This window comes from Fusarium phalaenopsidis (assembly GCF_050370095.1).
Source record: "Fusarium phalaenopsidis strain FUZ10S chromosome Unknown contig_32296, whole genome shotgun sequence".
Taxonomy (NCBI): domain Eukaryota; kingdom Fungi; phylum Ascomycota; class Sordariomycetes; order Hypocreales; family Nectriaceae; genus Fusarium; species Fusarium phalaenopsidis.
This window is the reverse complement of record NW_028145408.1, coordinates 21,159-41,394: the sequence shown is the minus strand read 5'-3', so window position 1 is coordinate 41,394 and position 20,236 is coordinate 21,159. Positions and strand designations below refer to the sequence as shown.

Here is a 20,236-nt window from a genome sequence, read left to right as displayed (position 1 = left end):
TGGTCTCGAAGCTTAATGTGCAGCTACGGACTCCAACACCGCCTGAGGAGGTGGCTAAACCATTGACCCCTTGGGTTTCAAAGACCCCAAAGACCATGCTTAAGGCTCAATCTCAGTCAGATTACCGCGAGAGACAAGTTAGAACGCATAAAAGTAGCTCCCCAGAGTCAATTCTAGAAGCTATACAGTCTTCTTCTAAGGGAACAAAGATAGTTATGCATAAGGTTGCCTTACTCGAGGCTCGGGTCAAAGACCTTAAACAGGCGAATGAGATACTAAGCCGGCGCCGGAGGGCAAAAAGGACCCGACTACAGAAAAGAGGGGTAATGACGGTAGAGGAAGGACGGCAAGCAATTGATCAAATGGATGTTGATGCGCAGGTAGTGGCGGAATCGTCGAGAAGTAGTGGTCAAGGAAGGTCGGCGCGACCGGGTATTCGGCGTTGTGGTGTCTGCGGCAAGCCCGGCCATAATGCAAGGACCTATCAGGTAGTGATTGAGACGTCTGGGGAAGAGTATAGTGAGTAGTTTTAATTGATCAAATGGTTTATGATGTTTTTATTGCGGCTTTTATCTTATGGGTATAGGAAAAGTGGTGCATATACTTGTTTAGTGCACATGCTTATTATATACGTTATATATATTAAATAAGTATATATATTAAAAATCCCTTAATTATTACTAATGCTATTTAATTAATTAATTATTAACTAAAAATTATATCTTAATTTTATTTTAAATATTAAGTCCTTTTTATGCTTTAAGCTCTCTAAAATAACCTAAATTTAAGTCTCTAAGGCGCTACTAGGCTATACTAAGTTAACTATTAGGCCTTATATTACTAGCATAATAGTATTTAATCTTAATATAATTAAATTCCTAAATTATATAAACTATTTAATCTAGAGGAATAAATTATTATTTAATTTATTCTTAACTTAGATTTATAAGGATTTCCCCCTATGACTATATAGTATTAAAGAAATAGCTAATTAATTACTTACTAACTATAATGCGCTACTTATTAATAAGCACTAGGCTTTTAACTTTATTAAATAATACCTAGACCTTAAGATATATTTTTTTTAAAAATATAATTACTAAAGAGCTAAGTATAAAGATCTAGCTATTATTTATAACTAGTTTATATTTATAATAAATATAATTATAAAATATAATAATATATATATATAACAAGCTAAATAATAAGCAAACTAGATACTTTTTTTAACCTTTAAGATAGAAATTACTATAAAAATATAATAAACTATTTAATTAATTAAAATTACTTATTATACTCTTTCCTAGATATCTTAATTACTACCTAATATATTCTTATATTATAACTAGGCTTACTATAGATATTATAATACTAAACCCTTAATTGCGCTAACCTCCCTTAATTATTACTTCTTAATAATTCTACTACTACCTATGTATCTATATCTATCTAATTAATTACTTACCTTCCTTCCTCTATTATTATTACCCCTCTTTTTTTATAATTAAGTCCTTTTTGCCCTTTAGCGCTAGCTTAGTATCTTATTTACCTATTTAAGTTCTTTAACCCTAGCCTTAAGTAAGGCAACCTTATATATAATTATCTTTATTCCCTTAGAAAAAGACTATATAGCTTTTAAAATTAACTCTAGAGAGCTACTTTTATGCCTTATAACTTATCTCTTAAGGTAATCTAATTAAGATTAAGCCTTAAGTATAATCTTTAGGGTCTTTAAGACCTAAGGGGTTAACAGTTTAGCTACCTCCTTAGGCAGCATTAAAGTCTATAGCTATATATTAAGCTTTAAGACTATACTTTCTAGGTTAAGAGAAATAAGCTTAGCTCCTTTAAAGGCTAACTTAATATTCTTTTCTATTATAATAGCCTAAAATATAATATAAAAGGCTAAAAAGAACTTAGTCTTTAAAATATAAGTTATAAAGCATTTAATTAGATATTTTATTTCTTAGCTATAAGTATTTTTAAGTATATTAAAGTACTTAATATTAAGAGGCTAAAATATATAAGATAAATAAGGTAATATATAAAGCCTAATAATCTTTTTCTTCTTATAATATCTCTTAAATTTAATTAAATAATAACTTTTATAGCTATTAAGAATTAAAAGATAATAGTAATTATTTAATCACTTAGCTATATACTAGTTAAAGTGCTTAAGCTACTTAAGACTGGTTTTATTATCGGTCTAGCTATTTTAAGTTATTATAATAGCCTAATCGCCTAGGAGGTTATTATCCCGGTACTAGTTAGCGAGGTAATATTAGCCGGCATTAATAATAAACGGCGCGATTACTTAGCTATCTATATTAATCACCTAAATAACTATAATCTATTCCCGGTTTCTAAGCTATACTAATTTTAGCTTTCTACGCCTATCTATACCTATAATAACTATTCTGCTCTGAATTATGCCTATTATAAAGCTAGTCTTATTAATATTATAGAAATTATCTAATTAGATATTATACTTCGCGATTATATTTACTATAAGCATAAACTAATTATAGATAATAGCTAGATCTTTGCACTTAGCTCTTTAATAGTTATATTTCTAAAAAAAATATATCTTAAGGTCTAGGTATCACCTAATAAAGTTTAAAGCCTAATACGCGCTAACTAGTGGCGCGTCATAGTTAGTAAGTAATTAATTAGCTATTTCCTTTATACTATAAAGCCAGGGGGGAAATCCTTATAAATCTAAGTCGAGAATAAAGTAAATAAGGATCTATTCCTCTAGATTAGATAGTTAGCGTGAATTAGAAATAGTATTAACTCGGGCTTAGATGCTATTATATCGGTTAAATAGTATTAAATACTTAACTTAGTAGAGCTTTATGGTACCTCTAAGACTTAGTTTTAGTATATTTTAATAGGCTTAAAATATAAGAAGGATTCTAGCCTCTTTATTAGACTATGATATGCTAGGTAGTTAAGAATTAATTAATTAAATAGAGATAATATAGGTTAAGGGATTTTTTATCTAGTTCGCTTGCTATCTAGCTCGCTATATATATATATTATCTAATTAGAAGATATTTATAACTTTAATAAGACTAGCTTTATAATAGGTATAATTTAAAGCAAAATAGTTATTATAGGCATAGATAGGTATAAAAAGCTAAAATTAGTATAGCCTAGAAACTAGGAATAAACTATAGTTATTTAAGCGATTAATATAGAAGGCTAGGCGATCCCGATAAAAGACTAGGCAATCCCGCTATTTATTATTAGCGCGGGCTAATATTACCTCGCTAACTAGTACTAAGAAAGTAACTTCCTAGGCGATTAGGCTATTGCGATGACCTAAAATAGCTAGACTAATAATAAGACTAGTTTAAAGTAGCTAAAGCACTTTAACTAGTATATAATTAATTAATTAATTAGTTTTTATTATCTCTTAATTCTTAATAGCTATAAAAGTTATTATTTTATTAATTTTAAGAAGTTTTATTAAGATAATAATATTATTATATTTTATATATTACCTTATTTATTTTATTTATTTTAGCCCCTTAATATTAAATACTTTAATATACTTAAAAATACTTATAATTAAGAAATTAAGTATTTAATTAAATAATTTATAACTTATATTTTAAAGACTAAGTTCTTTTTAGCCTTTTATATTATATTTTAGGCTATTATAATATAAAAAAATATTAAATTAGCCTTTAAAGGGGCTAGGCTTATTTCTCTTAATATAAAAAATATAGTCTTAAAGCTTAATATATAGCTATAGACTTTAATACTAGCTAAGGAAGTAGCTAAATTATTAACCCCTTAGGTTTTAAAGACCTTAAAGACTATGCTTAAGGCTTAATCTTAGTTAGATTACTTTAAGAGATAAATTAAAATATATAAAAGTAGCTCCTTAGAGTTAATTCTAAAAGCTATATAGTCTTCTTTTAAGGGAATAAAGATAATTATATATAAGGTTGCCTTACTTAAGGCTTAGGTTAAAGACCTTAAATAGGTAAATAAGATATTAAGTTAGCGCTAAAGGGCAAAAAGGACCTAATTATAGAAAAGAGGGGTAATAATAATAAAAGAAAGATAGTAAGTAATTAATTAAATAGATATTAATATATAAGTAGTAGCTAAATTATCGAGAAATAATAATTAAGGAAGGTTAATGCAACTAGGTATTTAGCGTTATAATATCTATAATAAGCCTAGCTATAATGCAAGGACCTATTAGGTAGTGATTAAGATATTATAGGAAGAGTATAATAAGTAATTTTAATTAATTAAATAATTTATAATATTTTTATTATAGCTTTTATCTTATAGGTATAGGAAAAGTAATATATATACTTATTTAGTATATATACTTATTATATATATTATATTATATAGATTATTATTATATCTTAGACTTTTTATATAACTACTACTAGTGCAGATATTATAGTAACTAGCGAGTCTACTTTTACTCTAGATATTAAAATAATTATAATACCTAACCCAACTATTAAGATAACTATAAAGGAGACTATAACGACGCAAATATAATAAATTACTAAGGCTAACCAGGTAATTACCTCTAAGATAATACATATAGTAGATATTAATATAATAATTACTCCTAATATTATTACTAAGACCTTAACTACTATTATTAACTTAATTATTATATTTTAAGTTATAATATTTATTAAGGATAATATATATATATAGCGAGCTAAATAGCAAGCAAACTAAATACTTTTTTTAACCTTTAAGATAGAAATTACTATAAAAACATAATAAACTATTTAATTAATTAAAATTACTTACTATACTCTTCCCCAGATATCTTAATTATTACCTAATATATTCTTATATTATAACCGGGCTTATTATAGATACCATAATATTAAACCCCCGGTCGCGCTAACCTCCCTTAATTACCACTTCTCGACGATTCTGCCACTACCTACGCATCTACATCCATCTAATTAATTGCTTACCTTCCTTCCTCTACTATTATTACCCCTCTTTTCTATAGTTAGGTCCTTTTTGCCCTCTGGCGCCGGCTTAGTATCTCATTTACTTATTCAAGTTCTTTAACCCTAGCCTCAAGTAAGGCAACCTTATATATAACTATCTTTATTCCCTTAGAAGAAGACTATATAGCTTCTAAAATTAACTCTAGGGAGCTACTTTTATGCCTTATAACTTATCTCTCGAGGTAATCTAACTAAGATTAAGCCTTAAGCATAGTCTTTGGGGTCTTTAAGACCTAAGGGGTCGATGGTTCAGTTACCTCCTTAGGCGGCGTTAGAGTCTATAGCTATATATTAAGCTTCGAGACTATACTTTCTAGGTTAAGAGGAATAAGCCTAGCTCCTCTAAAGGCTAACTTAATATTCTTTTCCGTTATAGTGGCCTAAAATATAGCATAGAAGGCTAAAAAGAACTTAGTCTTTGAAACATAAGTTATAGAGCATCTAATTAAATGCTCTATTTCTTAGCCGTAAGTATTCTTAAGCACGCTAAAGCACTTAACGTCAAGGGGCTAAAGTATATAAGATAAATAAGGTAATATATAAAGCCTAATAATCTTCTTTTCCTTATAATATCTCTTAAATTTAATTAAGTAGTGACTTTCATAGCTATTAAGGATTAGAAGATAATAGCGACTATTTAATCACTTAGCTATGCACCGGTCAAAGTGCTTAAGCCACTCGAGACCAGTCTCGTTATCAGTCTAGCCATTTTGGGTCATTATAATAGCCTAATCGCCCGGGAGGTTACTATCCCGGTACCAGTTGGCGAGGTAATATTGGCCGGCACCGATGATAAACGGCGCGATCGCTTAGCCATCTGCATTGATCGCCTAAATAACCGTAATCCATTCCCGGTTTCCGGGCTACACTAATTTTAGCTTTCCACGCCTATCTATGCCTATGACGACCATTCCGCTCTAAATTATGCCCATCATAAAGCCAGTCTCATTAATATTATAGAAATCATCTGATCGGATGCCATACTTCGCGATTATATTCGCCATAAGCATAAACCAATTACGGATAATAGCTAGATCTTCGCACTTGGCTCTCTAGTAGTCATACTTCCGAAAAAAACGCGTCTTAAGGTCTAGGTGTCGCCTGACGAAGTTTGAAGCCCAACGCGCGCCAACTAGTGGCGCGTCGCGGTCGGCAAGTAATTGATCAGCCATTTCCTTCACACCACGAAGCCGGGGGGGAAATCCTCGCGAATCTAGGTCGAGAATAAAGTGAATAAGGATCTATTCCTCTAGATCAGATAGTCGGCGTGAATTAGGAATAGTATTGACTCGGGCTTGGATGCCATTATATCAGTCAAACAGTGTTGAATGCTTGACTTAGTAGAGCTTTGCGGCACCTCTAAGACTTAGTTTTGGTGTATTTTGATGGGCTTGAAGTGCAAGAAGGATTCTAGCCTCTTTATTAGACTATGACATGCTGGGTGGTTAAGAATCAATTGATCAAATAGAGATAATGTAGGTTGAGGGATTTTTTGTCCGGTTCGCTTGCTGTCCGGCTCGCTATACATGTACGTTATAATAATAACGGTGATTACTATTAGGGCCACCTCGACACCTAAGTTAGAGACCTCTCAAGTGACTATTTTAATAACCTCCTTTGCTACGAGGACGACGAGCCCCAAGGCCATCACCGTCTCCAGCACGACCACCGTCACGTCCGGAAGCGGTGGCACTACTATAACTTCCCTAAAGGCTACGACTATGTACTCGACAGTATTAACGACTTCAACCAAGACGGTAAGCAAGAAGACGACACTTACTTGCATCCCGACACAGAAGAAGCGTGGCATAGACAGTCTAGCGGCAACCATCAAGCCCAGGGCTGCAATTATTTTTGGCAATCCATCTACAGACATTTCAGCTGGTCTTAGCCGGCGTGACTTAGAATAAGGAAGTAAGAACCTTCTCATTCTCGAGGCTCATGCAGCTAGCTTATCGACCGTCACCGTGATAATTGTTTCAACTTATACGATAAACGTTAAGACCTCGACCTCGACTATCGCTAATAGCACTACTACTACGCAGAGTATCACGACTAAGACCACAAGCAAGATAACCACCCTTAAGCCCATCACCGTGCTAAAAGGCATCACTTCTATTTATACTAGGTATACCACGACTACTATCCCCAGATTAATCTTAACCACCACCGTAATCATAACTCAAACAACTAGCAAAACAACGACACTCAAGGCGTCCACCATAATAATCGCCATCATTTCTACTTCTATAGTCACAGTCAAGAAAACCACTATACTCCTAGCCAGAATAGTCACCGCCTATAAGACTATGACGACCACGCTAGCCAAGGGAACTATGACCGTCACTACGATAAGCATTATTAAGAAGATATTAACCGCTACATTAGAAGCGGAAACAGTCACCAAGTGGTATACTATCAACACAACACTAAAGCCTTCTAGTACGGTGACTCTAAGGAGTACGGTGACTCTAAGGAGTACGGTGGCTCTAAGGAGTACGGTGACTCTAAGAAGTACGGTTTCCAAGACTATAATATCCACAGTTAAGGAGACTACCACTGAGCGGGTGACCTCGATAAGCAAGGGAGCTGCGACCTATACTAGCTGAAGAATGAGTTGGCTTAACCTCTATCGTCTATCCGCCGATATTAGAAGCATGCCATTAATTATTCAATGCTTTTAATCTAGTAGCTTAGCAAGAGGAGGTATTGGGTAGACAGGCATCGAAAATATTTTACCCATCTAATAGCTAGTCTGAATCCGAATTTGAGAACATTACGCTCGATGGGTGGTGACGACAAATAGTTATAGTCCTATTTCTTGCACTCCGAATTAACTCAAAGCTCAGGGATAGATTAGCTCGGCCGGCAGTCATCGATATTCGCGTCAGGGTAATAAGAATAATAGTAATAGGCAAGACTGCGGGTAATGTACATTCAAGCTACCCAAAGCCAAAGGCTTCTGTTCTTGGACAGTCTCCTACAGCTCCTTCGCCTTGAGCATCTTCTCTGAGTAGTTCTTTCCAGCCTTGAACCACCAGGCTCCAACCAGAATAACCAAACCGCCGACCACAACACAGGTGTAGTTCATATTGTTAACCTCGACAGGCATGACGTAGGGGAACGAGAAAAACACAATAGCGAATGCCAGCCAGCACACCGTGACGGTGTTTACAATGGGCCCGAGGACAGGACCCATGTGGAAAACCCCGCGGTGCATGTTCTTTCGTCCGGTAAGCAGGTTGGTAAGGATCGGGATCATGTAAGAGATGTTGTTGATCGTGACCGCACTACCAAGAAGGGAGTTGAACGCCGTAGACGAGCCGAGATACAGGCATCCCAGAGCAGCGATGATCGCCGTGACGGCAAGCTGAGAGTTGAAGGGGATCTGATGAAGAGAGTGGACTTTGGACCATCTGATGCCGTTGTCAGCGCTGCCCCGTTAACACTGTATTCCAGGCAGACTACGCTTACGTTTTAGAAAACGGCATGGCACCATCGCGAGAAAAGGCCCAAAAGATGCGACCAGTGCTAAGCTGGGAGGAGACCACACACGGCCCAAGAGCGATAAAGAGAATGAATATAAGCCCAAAAGCACCGCCGGCCTTTTCGGTGACTTGACGGAAGAGTTCAGCGAGAGGCAAGCCAGTGTTTGTCTCGGACAGAGCATCGAAATCCTGGATGGAGAACATGAGGGCGACCAGGTAAGTGAGGCCGGTGCAGAAGGCAATCGTGAGAGTGATGGCAATGGCCAAAGGAGCGTTTCGAGAGGGCTGAAGACACTCGGTCAGCTCATGACGATCAAAAAGAGTCAGGTCACTTGTTTCAAGCTGTCACTCACGTTGGGCATCTCCTCAGTGATGTGAGTAACACCGTCCAAACCTCCAAGACTGTAGAGGGGGTTAACGAGACCGGTGATGAAGCAGATGACCTGGTTCTCCCAGCCGGTATTGTTGATCCAAGTCTTGAAGACAAAGTCGGCGCTTCGGTGAGACGGAGCGCAGGCAACCACAGTAACCAGCACCACAAGCCAGCCGATTTGAAGGTAGAAGAGCGAGAACCTGTTCAAGCCGGGGATAATTTTGTTTCCAAACATGACAACAGCCGCCGTGATGAGGTTGAGGCCCTGGTAGACAATGAAAGTCTGCCAGGCCTTGATCTCAAGCGTCTCATGATACAGAGCGATGAGGGCCATGACAATCTGCGCAAAGATGAGGTTGGTAGAGGCGGTGGTAAAGATCCCTCGAAGCAAGTCAGCACGCAAGGCGACCAGTTGAAACCACAATGGTTGGCACCTACAGCCAAGGACACTGAACCATCCCGTGAAGAAGCTCAGAACCCCAGTAGCTCGCCTGGGAGCAACAGCAGCAATCCAGTGATACATGCCTCCTTCAGTGGGATAAGAGGAAACAAACTCGGCCAAAGATGCGCCGAGAAAGCATTGCAACACCGTCACGAGGATAAAGCCGTAGATGACCGCGCCGGGGCCTCCAGCACCAATCTCAGTGATTAAGCCGAGGCCGAGACCCGTCCAAGAGATGGTGGTCGTCGATGCCAGGCCAATCAGACTCAGCGTGCTGAAGTGTCTCTGAAGCTCCTGAGTGTGGCCTGGTAATTGGTCAGAGGGGAATTCCTAAATTAAATAAAAACCTGCTTGAGTGGACAACTTGCCCATCTGAGCTAAACGGAGCTCGTCAGCATCCATGGTCTGCTTGATGTTGGTCTCTTCGGCGCTCCTGGCGCGGGTGCTGGCGCCGACCTCTTCAGATCCCATATTGGAAAAATTTGCGATTGACAGATGGGGGACGGCCGAGTTGAAACGGGCGAGACGGGGCGGTACAACAAACTGGCGGAACAAACTCGTGTCGAAGAGCTCGGATGAGGTTGTGAATGGGTGCCCTGGTCTATATACTCGATGATTCCCCGCGTGATGCTGACAGAGGACAGAGGAGAATGGGGAATTTTATCCTTACCATACCAACCTCGCGCCCGCCCGCAGTGTCGCGTGTGCATCCCCTCTCAAGCTTCCCCGGTCAGAGCGACTTAACCCTTGGAGGAACCCACTTGAAAGATACGGGGACATGCCTATCACGCTATCGTCGGGGGATGGCTTATCACAGCGAAAGTGGCCGGTCAAATCCGGCCCGGGTGGGGATCCCTGGCGCCGAAGAGAGCCGGCGTAGTCGTGGGATGGCCAAAGCCGTTGATACGACCCTCACGTCCCCGCGACCTAGTCCTACTCTGTCGATGCTCCGTGTGGGGTCTTGGGGCTCATGAGCCGAGGGGGCAGTCCGCAAGATAGCATGAATGGATGGGTCGGATGATCATTGACTGGGTGGCATCATCTCCGAGGCCAACAGCAGCTGCAGGACTAGTTGGAAGCCAGGTTTGTGTAGGCGTCAAGTAGTAACAGTCTGGTGAAGCGCCATGTATATAACGCGCATCCCTCCGCCGATCCTGGGCTTTTGATGCTTCTGATTGAACCCAGCTTCATTGTTACGAAAGCCGCCTCAACAGGCCCGGTCGGTTTAGAAGCCAATCCCTCCTCTCCTCTCGTTAACATGCACATCACAGCTTTGGCGCCTCTGGGCCTCGCCGCCCTGGCTGCCACCGTCTCGGCAGCTCCTTCGGCTCTCAAGTCCATGTCCCCAAGCGCCCGCTCTCTCTTCACTGAAAGCATGGAGTGGATGGATGGCTTCTATGACGCCGAGGCTGGATATCTCTATGACTTCAGTGCGGCGATGGCGCTCGGCCATGAGACCCGAAGCTCTGTTTGGTATGCTTTCGGTCTCTTAGCTCGAAACAAGGGGAAGGATGTCGCCGAGGCCGAGAAGATTATCACGAATGTCATCAATGCCCAATACAAGGTTCCTGCTGACGAATGGTGAGTGTCTTGGCAACCTGGGGATAATACACATTACCAACACTGAATAGGTATGCAACATATCAGCAAGAGCCAGAAGAGCCTTATGTTGGCTCCCTAGCTTACCCACCCAAGATCTACGGGTCTTGGGATCCCAATTGGCGTGGCTTCGTGGGCACAACCCTGATCATGGCTATTGAGGAATACTCTCACCTTATCACCAAGTCCACGCAACGGCTTATCCTCCAGTCGCTCTACAATACCACCAAGGGCGATGAGTACCGCTTTGGGCATACCGATCCCACCCAGGATAACCTCTATCCCGCGTACAGTAACCCCGTGAGTGAGATTGCAGCGGGAATGGCAACGAGGAAGGTCACTGACGCTGGGCTTAGTCAATTATGCGTGCGTTTGTTTCTGGCTGGACTGGTCGTCGTCTGAAGGAAACGAATATGACTCGCAGCGGGGAAAAGTACGCCCAGGAGATCATTGACCTCTTCAACCGTGATAACACTCTCTCCGAGTTCAACTCGGGTACCTATACGGGCGTTTCTCTATTTGGGCTTCTTCTCTGGAGCAAGTATCTCCCGGAGGACTCCATCATGACCCAGACGGCGCCTTCGATGATTAAACATACCTGGGAAGCCATTGGCCAGCTTTGGCATCCAGGAATGAAGAATATCGCCGGACCCTGGGATCGATCATATGGATACGATATGAACCGATACCTTAGTCTCATGGCGCTCTGGTTTTGGACCTTGATTGGCAAGGAAAACTCATCGCTTATCGACAAGGTGAGCCCTGCAACTTGCCCATATCTGTACTAGTATTAACCGAGTTCAGCCTCAAGTCATGTCTCACATGGCAGATTATGCCTGGGCACCTCTATTTGCGGTGCTAGCAGATGATCACAAAAAATTGATTCCCAAGAAGGTCCTCTCGGGCCTCAAGACCTTCTCCGAGCACACTTTCACGGCCAGCTCATACTACCCTCCCTTCGACAAGGTTCCACGAAACATCACGACGTGGCTCTCCGAGAAGCTTACTATCGGTGCTGAGTCATTTGACGAGGTATCTCTCGGAGGTCCTGGCCAGAACCAGGCTGCCTTCAATCCTGCCGTTGTCCAGTGGGACACTGGCAGCGAGATTTCTTTCATCTCGGTAAGTGCTGTCTTGTCAAGGCAACCAGAACCGTCTCCTAACATTCTTCACCAGCTCTACCCAACAGAGACTGGTGTGCAAACCAAGGTCAAGGCCGGTCAGCTTAAGCTAGCCTACCCGCACGGCACCTCGGCCTCTGTGTTCTCACTTCTTGTAGGCACATTCAAGAACAAGAGGACAATTTCGGGATGGGAAGACGTCCCAGGCCTTAAGGTCGCTGTCTCGGGCAACGTGAACCCGGAATATCGGTTATCCTTTGCTGGACACTATGGCGGTGCGGACAAGCCTATCCGAGACTTTGAGTTCTGGAACTTCACCTATGTCATGCCTGCTGGTTTTGTTGGCAAGCCCACGCTGACGCTGGATCTGGAGATCGCATAAGATGAGCCGAAAACTTTGCCCTAAGCAAGATAAATCACCGAACCATGACTTGGGTTTGGGCAACCATATGCCGGCAAGAGACGAGGTGGCTCGAGAATTCGCCTTTCCAACTGGATCAGTGCTTGGACACGAGATAGAATCTATATGAAATCTTTATAATATTTTATTGCCCAGTAGAATTGCAACACCCCATGCCCAGCTTTGAGTTCGACGTGAACGAGAGGCCAAAGCAATTCTAATCTCGACTAGGATTTTGATAGGGGAGTCATCCGTAGTGGAACATGACGAAGCTAGCCTTTGGTTCATTCTTTATCCTTTAAAGTACACAGTTGCCATGGTTCGTGCGGACCACATGGAAAAGACATGATTGATGTCTCAAAAATATTCATCGTGTACTGTTCTTGCTCAGTCTAACCTCCTACAAGAGAAGAACGCCAGTCTCCATTCTATAGAGTATTGTTTTGCCCGCTCAACATTGCAATCAACGCAGCCCCTACACTGCTTCCATCCTCGGCCGCTCCCATACTGATCCTTGCCTCGTGAGTCAGCCCGATTTCCGGAATCTCACGCAATGCCGCCCGCAAGTTTCCCTCAAAGCCAGGGAAGAATTCAAACAAAGATCCGTCCACACCGACATCAATGGTGTTGCTCATAGATCCGCCGTCAGCGCCACACAGGCCCTTTCTCTTCAACTTGAGCAGGTCTTTTGGTGCGGCGGGGCGTCCTTTCATCCATCGACCAAGCAAGTCAAGCCCAGCCTGGAGGAGGCGAGTGGGAAACATGCTTGTGAAAGCCCCGGATCGGCTCGCAATGGCCGGTTTGTCTTGAGAATCAAGTCTCCCAGACTGTATGACCACCCCCGCGATCGCGACAGCTGAGAGTCGAGCCGCTCTTCTACCAATGGCTTCGGCCACTATCTTAAGGCTCTCAGCCTCGGCAGTTGTCGGCATCCGACTTCCAAGAACCTGAACAATGTGCTGTTTTGCATCGTCAAGCTGAGGACTCGAATCTTGCAGCATGTTTGACAAGAATGAACTGTCGATCGAGTATGCCGAGTGAAGGCGAGAGCTGGGCGGCTCTTCTAAAGCCAGAACGCCGGCTTCAATTCCTGCCAGGATGACCCTTCGTAACAGCTCACCCAGGTACAATCCAGAGATGCGCTTCTCGTAGTGCTGATCTTTGGGATTCACCGAGTTGCGGTCGAGCTCCTCGTCGTATCGTGTGATTGGGAGCACTTCCAGATCCCTATCAAAACCACCCCATTCCGTATTCAATGCCATGTGCTGATCCCGAAGGCCATCTTTGACCATGCCATTGGAAGCCAGCTTTTGTATGTCCGACACTTTCTCCATGTAAGCTCCGTTTGTACCAGTCCCGAAAATAGCACCCAGGAGAGTTTTGCCCTGGGTAGGAGCACAGTATGCTCTGGCAGCTAGCGTGCCGACCGTGTCGTTGACAAGAGCAGTCACAGTGAGTGGGAGGGATCGCTCATCCAGGGCTTCTTGTAACATGGCACATGGGTCCCGGCCGATGGCGTCCTTGATGTTGAAGGATTTGGTCCAGTACATGAGGGTTCCCTGGTTGATGGCCCGTTGGTGAAAGGTGAAACTGAAGGAGAACCCGAGTGAGTAACAGTGCTCCCGCCTGACCCTTTCATCTATTCTGTCCGGTGTGGTCCTCAGCACCTGTTGCCATCGATCTATAGCATCAGGCATGTGTCCTTGCATGAATGATTCCGTATGCTGGGCAATGAATCCGAACAGAGTCTTGTAGGTGTCCGCAGTCATGATTTCCTGGGGGATCGCGGCTTTGGACTGGATGACGGAGAGCGTTGAATCGCCATGCAGATCAACTGAGCAGACCCTCAGGTTTGTTCCACCGAGATCGATGGCGAGGCAAACGCCCTTTTCGGTTCCATCAGGGAGCTTGGTGACGAAGGATGGAACTTGCAATAACGAAGCATCCTCTATCCTGAGCCCGTCCTCTGTCTCGGGTGTCAGTATTGTTTGAGACGAGGTATGGGACGAATACATCCTCTCGTAATCTTCTTACTTACTGAGTTGTTTTATAAAATGAATATTAGCCTCCCGAATTTTGGCAGCGTCAATATTGAATTCCTGAGCGATGTCCTTGGCCCAGCCAAGAACGTCAGGGGGTTGGACCATGGCTAGTTTCGGGAAATATCATGCATGGGCTCGGGAGAACAAGGAAGGATCCTTAGTCTGAGCTGGTATTTGGATTACAACGAGGTACGCGTAGGGGCGGTTGTGGAAGGGGAAAATCCTGTCAGGTGACACGGAATACCAGTTGCAGGTTGAGTCGTTCGCGAATTCCACCGGGCAAGGGCATTCCGATGCATACGGCGAGCAACATGCTCACACGGTAAAAGCCGGTCGGTCCCTTCGGAGCAGGACCGGCAATGTCGGCCCGCAATCGCCGGCCCCCATATCGACCTTGACCAATCGCAGAAAAACGCCCGTTGCCCTATCAGCAACGAGTCATTTGACCCGAGCCTTCGGAAATGAAACGGGAAACAAGGGGTGAGGAGGTCGGGACCCGGCCCATCCGGTAAAAACAGCCTGATCGCCGGTGTGGCATTTTCTCGTCACCCTCTCCCGAACTGCAGCGGCTGGACGCGACATCACGCGACATCCGGGAGCATGGAAGGCCAAGACGGCTCCAGATTGCGGGGGCCCGCTCTGGAAGTCCTTCCTGAAGCCAGGTCCCGCAAGGCCTGTGGTAAGCAAGGGGTCCCGGATGGGGCGCTTGACCATATCCACAGACGTGCTGACCCGGTCCTGTAGTCAATTGTCGACGCCAAAAGGTGCCGTGCACAAATTCTGCGTCGCCTGGAGCTCCGAGTACGGACATTTGCTCACTCATACTGCTTGGTTGTTTAGATGAAATGCCGGATTGACCATGGGGCATCGTCATGTCGAAGGTGCTCTCGAGCCGGGACCCAATGCGTGTTTCTTCCCCGGGCAAATGTAGGTATTCAAATGGTTCCATCTCGTTTTCATAGTCTTGTGGCGTCGGTTCTGCGCATACGATGGACTCTGGCACCTTCTCAGCCTAGGCTAAGCAATACTCGACTCCTACAGGCTGCCTCGTTCGAGATCACAGTTCCGAGACCGGCCACGCTCCCAGCAGCTTCCGAAGCAGAAGGCCAATCTCTCAACGAGCAAATTCTGTGGAGGCTGAGGAGGATAGAAGAGCATGTGGGCCTTCCCGGTATAAACACTACAGTTGCGCAAAGCAACACGAGTCAAACTCCACTGCGGGATGGCGAGGAAGAGACTTTTGACGATGCTGTCCTCAGACCTCTATCCGACTCCATCCAGGCTCTGAAGTCGACCTGTTCCGAAGATGCCAACCTCAAGATATGGAATCAGTCGCTCATCAAGCGTTTGTGGTCGACGTAGGTCTCCTTGACCTTCCTTGTACCCTTCGGTGGCTTGTAACTTACATCCACAACTCGGCCAGTTTTCACGACGCAATGCTTGGGCTTCACTTTCTCCCAAGAAAACAAACCTTCTCGTCGCCGACTCCGATAATGCTTGCTGCCATGTTATACTGCTCTAGCATAAGAGGCGCCCCGGCTGATGCTGAGCTGGCCCCAGACTACTTCTCCGTTTTATGCATCGCCATCTCACAGCTCTGTGTTCCCTCGAGCATCATCGGCCGTGAGCCCACGGAGCCGAAACAATCAGAAGAATGGGCATTTCAGACAATCCTGGGCATTATTCTCGCCGGTTTACTAAGAGAAGGCATAAGTAAGGAGACGGGGATTTGGATTTCCGTGGCTTATCGGCTGATTCTCGAGCACTGTCCACCGAGTACGGGCGAATCCTCCCTGGAATGGCAGAGGCTTTTCACGGGTCTCCAGGTAACTTGACAACCGCCCTTCGGCTCCTATCTCCCATTCACTAACCTTTGGAGATTGTCGATCTGGAACATGCATCTGTCCACCTCTCATGCCCAGTGGTACCTATTGTAGCTCCGTTTCCATGCCTTCGCATATCCCCACAAGACCATATCTACCGACTCTCCCGCATGATGCACACTGGTTTAACGCATTTCGCAGGAAGGGGTCTCCCAACCATATGGTCAGGCCTGTCGAGCGAGACACCTAGAATAACACGGCCAGCCGACTCCGTTGCAGTCTCTTTCAGTGGCGTCGACGCGGCGGTAATCCGCGACTGGGCTCGCCAGCTGGATGACTGGCTCGTCGAATTTGGAGCCCGACAGGATGACCCCGAAGGCGAGAGACGGCTAGCCATCCGGCAGTATGTCCTCCACCGTGTTTTGGTGCTGTCGGTCTACCTGCCTGCGAGAGGGAGCGATCTGTTCTCGGACTCGACGCCAAAGGAACAGCATGAGCTTCTCGTCTCTGCTCGAGACGCTGTGAAGCTCCAGTTGACTGATCACTCCATCTGGTCTAATTTTGACTTGGTTGTCATCACTTGGGCCGCCTTGATTGTGATTCAGGGTGTAGAGGGCGGAGTTGGAGAGCCTGATGGTATGTCGTCCCCTGCAGACAAGGGCTTGATGGGTTTTCCGCTGACCCGTCGTAGATTTAGAGAACGTGAATGCCCATCTAGCCAAACTGCGCGAATCTGTCGCTGAGAGCTCCAATGTCCATGGCCTGCTAGCGAGCAGACTGGAGCAGAAGCTTCAATCCTTGCATACTCCGGTCATGGGAAATGAAGACGGTTTCCAGTTTGATGGAGAGTTTGACACTTCTTGGTTCATCTTCAACCAGGGCAGCTTGCAGTCTGGGTTTGACATGTTGCCATATGATAATCAAATCTGAAGCTTGGAGTACGCGACGAAAGATGCTGATTTACGCAATACATTATCGCAGCAGGACTACCATTTCGAGGGTGTCGATTTGCCTACGAGTTCAATACTGTCATCCAAGGCGCCTCTAATAAGCCAACCCATCTCTATTCTCAATACAATGACGGAACGCCAAAGACAATAATGTTGACACCAATATCCAGTTCTGAAAATTCACGTGTATGCCACAGGCCAAGATTCCATCCTTGAAGACATGTTGTCCGGTGTTAGGTCCACCAAGCTTTCATCAAAGTTGTCTGGCGTCTTGCCGTCTGGAGTCTGCGGGGGGCTAGCCAGCGACCAGCTACGCAACCGGAGGGGAATCTTCTGCTCGAAGCCGCGACCGAGCCCGACCTTTTCAATGCTCTTGAAGTACTGAGTATTCTGTTAGCACCATTATCCATACTTCTGACAGCTGCTCAACGCCGAACAAATGTACCTTGACCGTCTTGACCTGTAGCTCGAGAGTGGCGTCCTCGTCGACTACAACCATAGAGAAGGGATGCATCTGGAGACAGGAGAGGGTGCACATGTGGTTAACTCCGCATTCAATGGCCTTCTGAACGGCAACTGCCTTGGTCGCGCCATTGGCAATTATGACAACCTCCCTGGCCTTTCAACAAGGACTGTCAGATTCTGATCTGGGGATACACACAAGCCATAGCAGGTACTTACATCCATGATAGTTTGGACACCCACGGTCAGCGCCATCTGGGGCACCTTGTGGATATCTCCGTTGAAAAAGCGGGAGTTGGCACGGATTGTGTCCATGGCTAGCGTCTTCACTCTTGTCCTAGAGGCGAGACTCGAGCCCGGCTCATTGAATGCAATGTGACCATCGGGCCCAACGCCGCCGAAGAAGAGCTCAATGCCCCCAACTTCCTTGATCTTGGCCTCATACCTAGTGCATTCTTCGTCGAGGTCGGGGGCGTTGCCGTCGAGGATATGGACGTTCTCAGGCTTGATGTTTACCCGGGAAAACAAGTGGCGGAACATGAAGCTGTGATATGACTCGGGATGATCTCTGGGTAACCCGGTGTACTCGTCCTGGCACGCCCGTACTTGGTCAATTTGCACTCTTCCCTGTCGGTGAACGTACCCACCATGTTGAACGTGATGACATGCTCAAAAGAAACACGACCAGCGTCGTACGCATCTACGAGGATCTCATATACTGCAATCGGACTACCCCCTGTCGGGAGACCAAGAACGAAAGGCTTCTCTGACCTAGGCTGGAAGGTGCGAATACGATCTAGGCGACATGATGGTCAGACACAATACAGACATTGACAAAGAACGGCCGGAACAGGCAAGGATGATGGCAAAGGGATGCCATCGTCGCAACTGACCTATAATATACCTGGCCACATATGCCGCTGATGTGGCGGCGTCTGGTCTGACGATAAGTCTCATCATGCAATTAATCGAAGAGAGGGACGAATAGATTAAGCAGAAGCAGGCAAAAAGACTCAAAGAGAATCCGCAGCATCGAATCGGATAGCTGCTGCTATAACTTACCTGCCTCAGATATTTATTTCCTCCTGTGATAACTTATTCATCGGCGCTTGGTTTTGCGCCGGCATTTCCGGATGCTATGCCGAGGTGTCCGGCCCGGTTCACCGGTATCCCTATCACACACACCCTTGCGCCCACTTTTCCTCAACTCCAAGCGGTAAAATCATTCCAATGGATTTTATGCATGGCGGAGAGGCGGAGAGAGACCCTGATCTACGTAGGTCCGGTTGCAGAGCATTAATATGGGGTTGAGGGGGTGACTAGCATAGAGCACCAGGGCGATATGACCACGCGGACCTCGGACCGGTGATAGAAACGGGTAAAGGGCAAACCTTGCCGCCATTTTGCGATCAGTCGGAAGTGAGGTCTGACATGGTGTCGAGGTTTGTGATGATCCATCACGGGGAGGTTTGGGGTTTTTGACTGGCATACCCTATAGGCGTCTCTTGACTTGGAAAAAATCCATGGAGTATCGTGCCCGAACAAGCAAAGCTTGCTAAGCATCTAATGAATCGAAGCATCAAATATTGCCATGTATGATCGGTAGCTTAATGACGACGAGTTTTATAAAAATGTTTTCCAAGCGATGGATTGCATGCGGAAATATAAGATCAAGATGTAAACCTGGTTTGACTCTTGGCGACACGGCTGCAGCACTTTAACTGTGTTTCCTGTGTTGAAATAGGGGTTTCGTAAATTATCTTATCTTATGGACACGCATTTCGCATTTATTATTTGGGCGTCATAATCGCAAAGTCAGGGTGTGGGAAGAGTGTTGAATTAACCTTATGTCATGGGGGGGTTGTATAGGGATGTGTCTTCCCTGCTATAGAAACCTGTTCTCCAACACTCAATCACCCAGCGCTGTTGGCTGTCCTCGACCCAACTATGACGCAGCGCGCGTCAGCACCTCCCTGTCTGTTTCTTGATTTGAGCGAAAGCCACACTTGTGAATGATACTGTGTAACAAAAGAATGCCATGTAATTTCAGAGTGCTAATTCCATCTCTCCTCAACTTCTCTCATTATCAAAATACTCTTTCTCAATCATGTCGCTCTCCACAACACAGGTATCTCCATCGATCCTCGTCGACAGGATCCCGACAACTGACAAAGGCTAGGACCCTAGGTATTATTCTCCGGCGATTTAAGTAAAATCGCCTATACAAATCGTGTTTTGCCGTCTGTGCTTTAGAGTAATATCGCTTAGAGTTAGATTAAGTCACTAATTAGTCTAAAATTTCCTAATACTAGGGTTAGGGTTAGCTAGTAGCTAATTAGGGTTAAGGTTATAAAGGAAAGGGGTTTATAGTTAAAAAGGACTCTATAATAGTATTTTTAACTTATTTTATTAAAAGCTTTAGTTATTAGCTAAAGCTAATATAGTAAAGTATAAATAATATTGCCTAACTTAATAAGGAGCACTAAATGCTTATCTACTATGATTATAAAGTAGTAGTTTAGCCCGG

The 20,236-nt window shown here is 44.2% G+C and overlaps 5 protein-coding genes across 5 annotated transcripts; 2 read left to right on the top strand and 3 right to left on the bottom strand.

Moving 5' to 3' along the window:
• Positions 1-7,989: 7,989 nt before the first annotated feature.
• Positions 7,990-9,783, bottom strand: LRP88_05627 (choline transport protein; the record flags this gene model as incomplete). The annotated part of the gene is made up of 5 exons (XM_083242177.1): positions 7,990-8,425; positions 8,484-8,782; positions 8,851-9,251; positions 9,309-9,617; positions 9,696-9,783. The coding sequence occupies 5 exons, from the start codon at positions 9,781-9,783 to the stop codon at positions 7,990-7,992; spliced, it is 1,533 nt and encodes a 510-aa protein (XP_083101113.1).
• Positions 9,784-10,570: 787 nt separating this feature from the next.
• LRP88_05626 (uncharacterized protein) lies at positions 10,571-12,414 on the top strand (the record flags this gene model as incomplete). The annotated part of the gene is made up of 5 exons (XM_083242176.1): positions 10,571-10,893; positions 10,944-11,211; positions 11,268-11,666; positions 11,716-12,033; positions 12,088-12,414. 5 exons carry the CDS (start codon positions 10,571-10,573, stop codon positions 12,412-12,414), a joined length of 1,635 nt encoding a protein of 544 aa, XP_083101112.1.
• Positions 12,415-12,860: 446 nt separating this feature from the next.
• LRP88_05625 (uncharacterized protein) lies at positions 12,861-14,579 on the bottom strand (the record flags this gene model as incomplete). Its single annotated transcript, XM_083242175.1, has 2 exons — positions 12,861-14,398; positions 14,471-14,579. 2 exons carry the CDS (start codon positions 14,577-14,579, stop codon positions 12,861-12,863), a joined length of 1,647 nt encoding a protein of 548 aa, XP_083101111.1.
• A 1,388-nt stretch (positions 14,580-15,967) lies between these two features.
• Positions 15,968-17,227, top strand: LRP88_05624 (uncharacterized protein; the record flags this gene model as incomplete). The annotated part of the gene is made up of 3 exons (XM_083242174.1): positions 15,968-16,187; positions 16,499-16,933; positions 16,989-17,227. 3 exons carry the CDS (start codon positions 15,968-15,970, stop codon positions 17,225-17,227), a joined length of 894 nt encoding a protein of 297 aa, XP_083101110.1.
• Positions 17,228-17,427: 200 nt separating this feature from the next.
• LRP88_05623 (glucosamine-6-phosphate deaminase) lies at positions 17,428-18,249 on the bottom strand (the record flags this gene model as incomplete). Its single annotated transcript, XM_083242173.1, has 3 exons — positions 17,428-17,628; positions 17,693-17,866; positions 17,929-18,249. 3 exons carry the CDS (start codon positions 18,247-18,249, stop codon positions 17,428-17,430), a joined length of 696 nt encoding a protein of 231 aa, XP_083101109.1.
• Between the last annotated feature and the right edge of the window lie 1,987 nt (positions 18,250-20,236).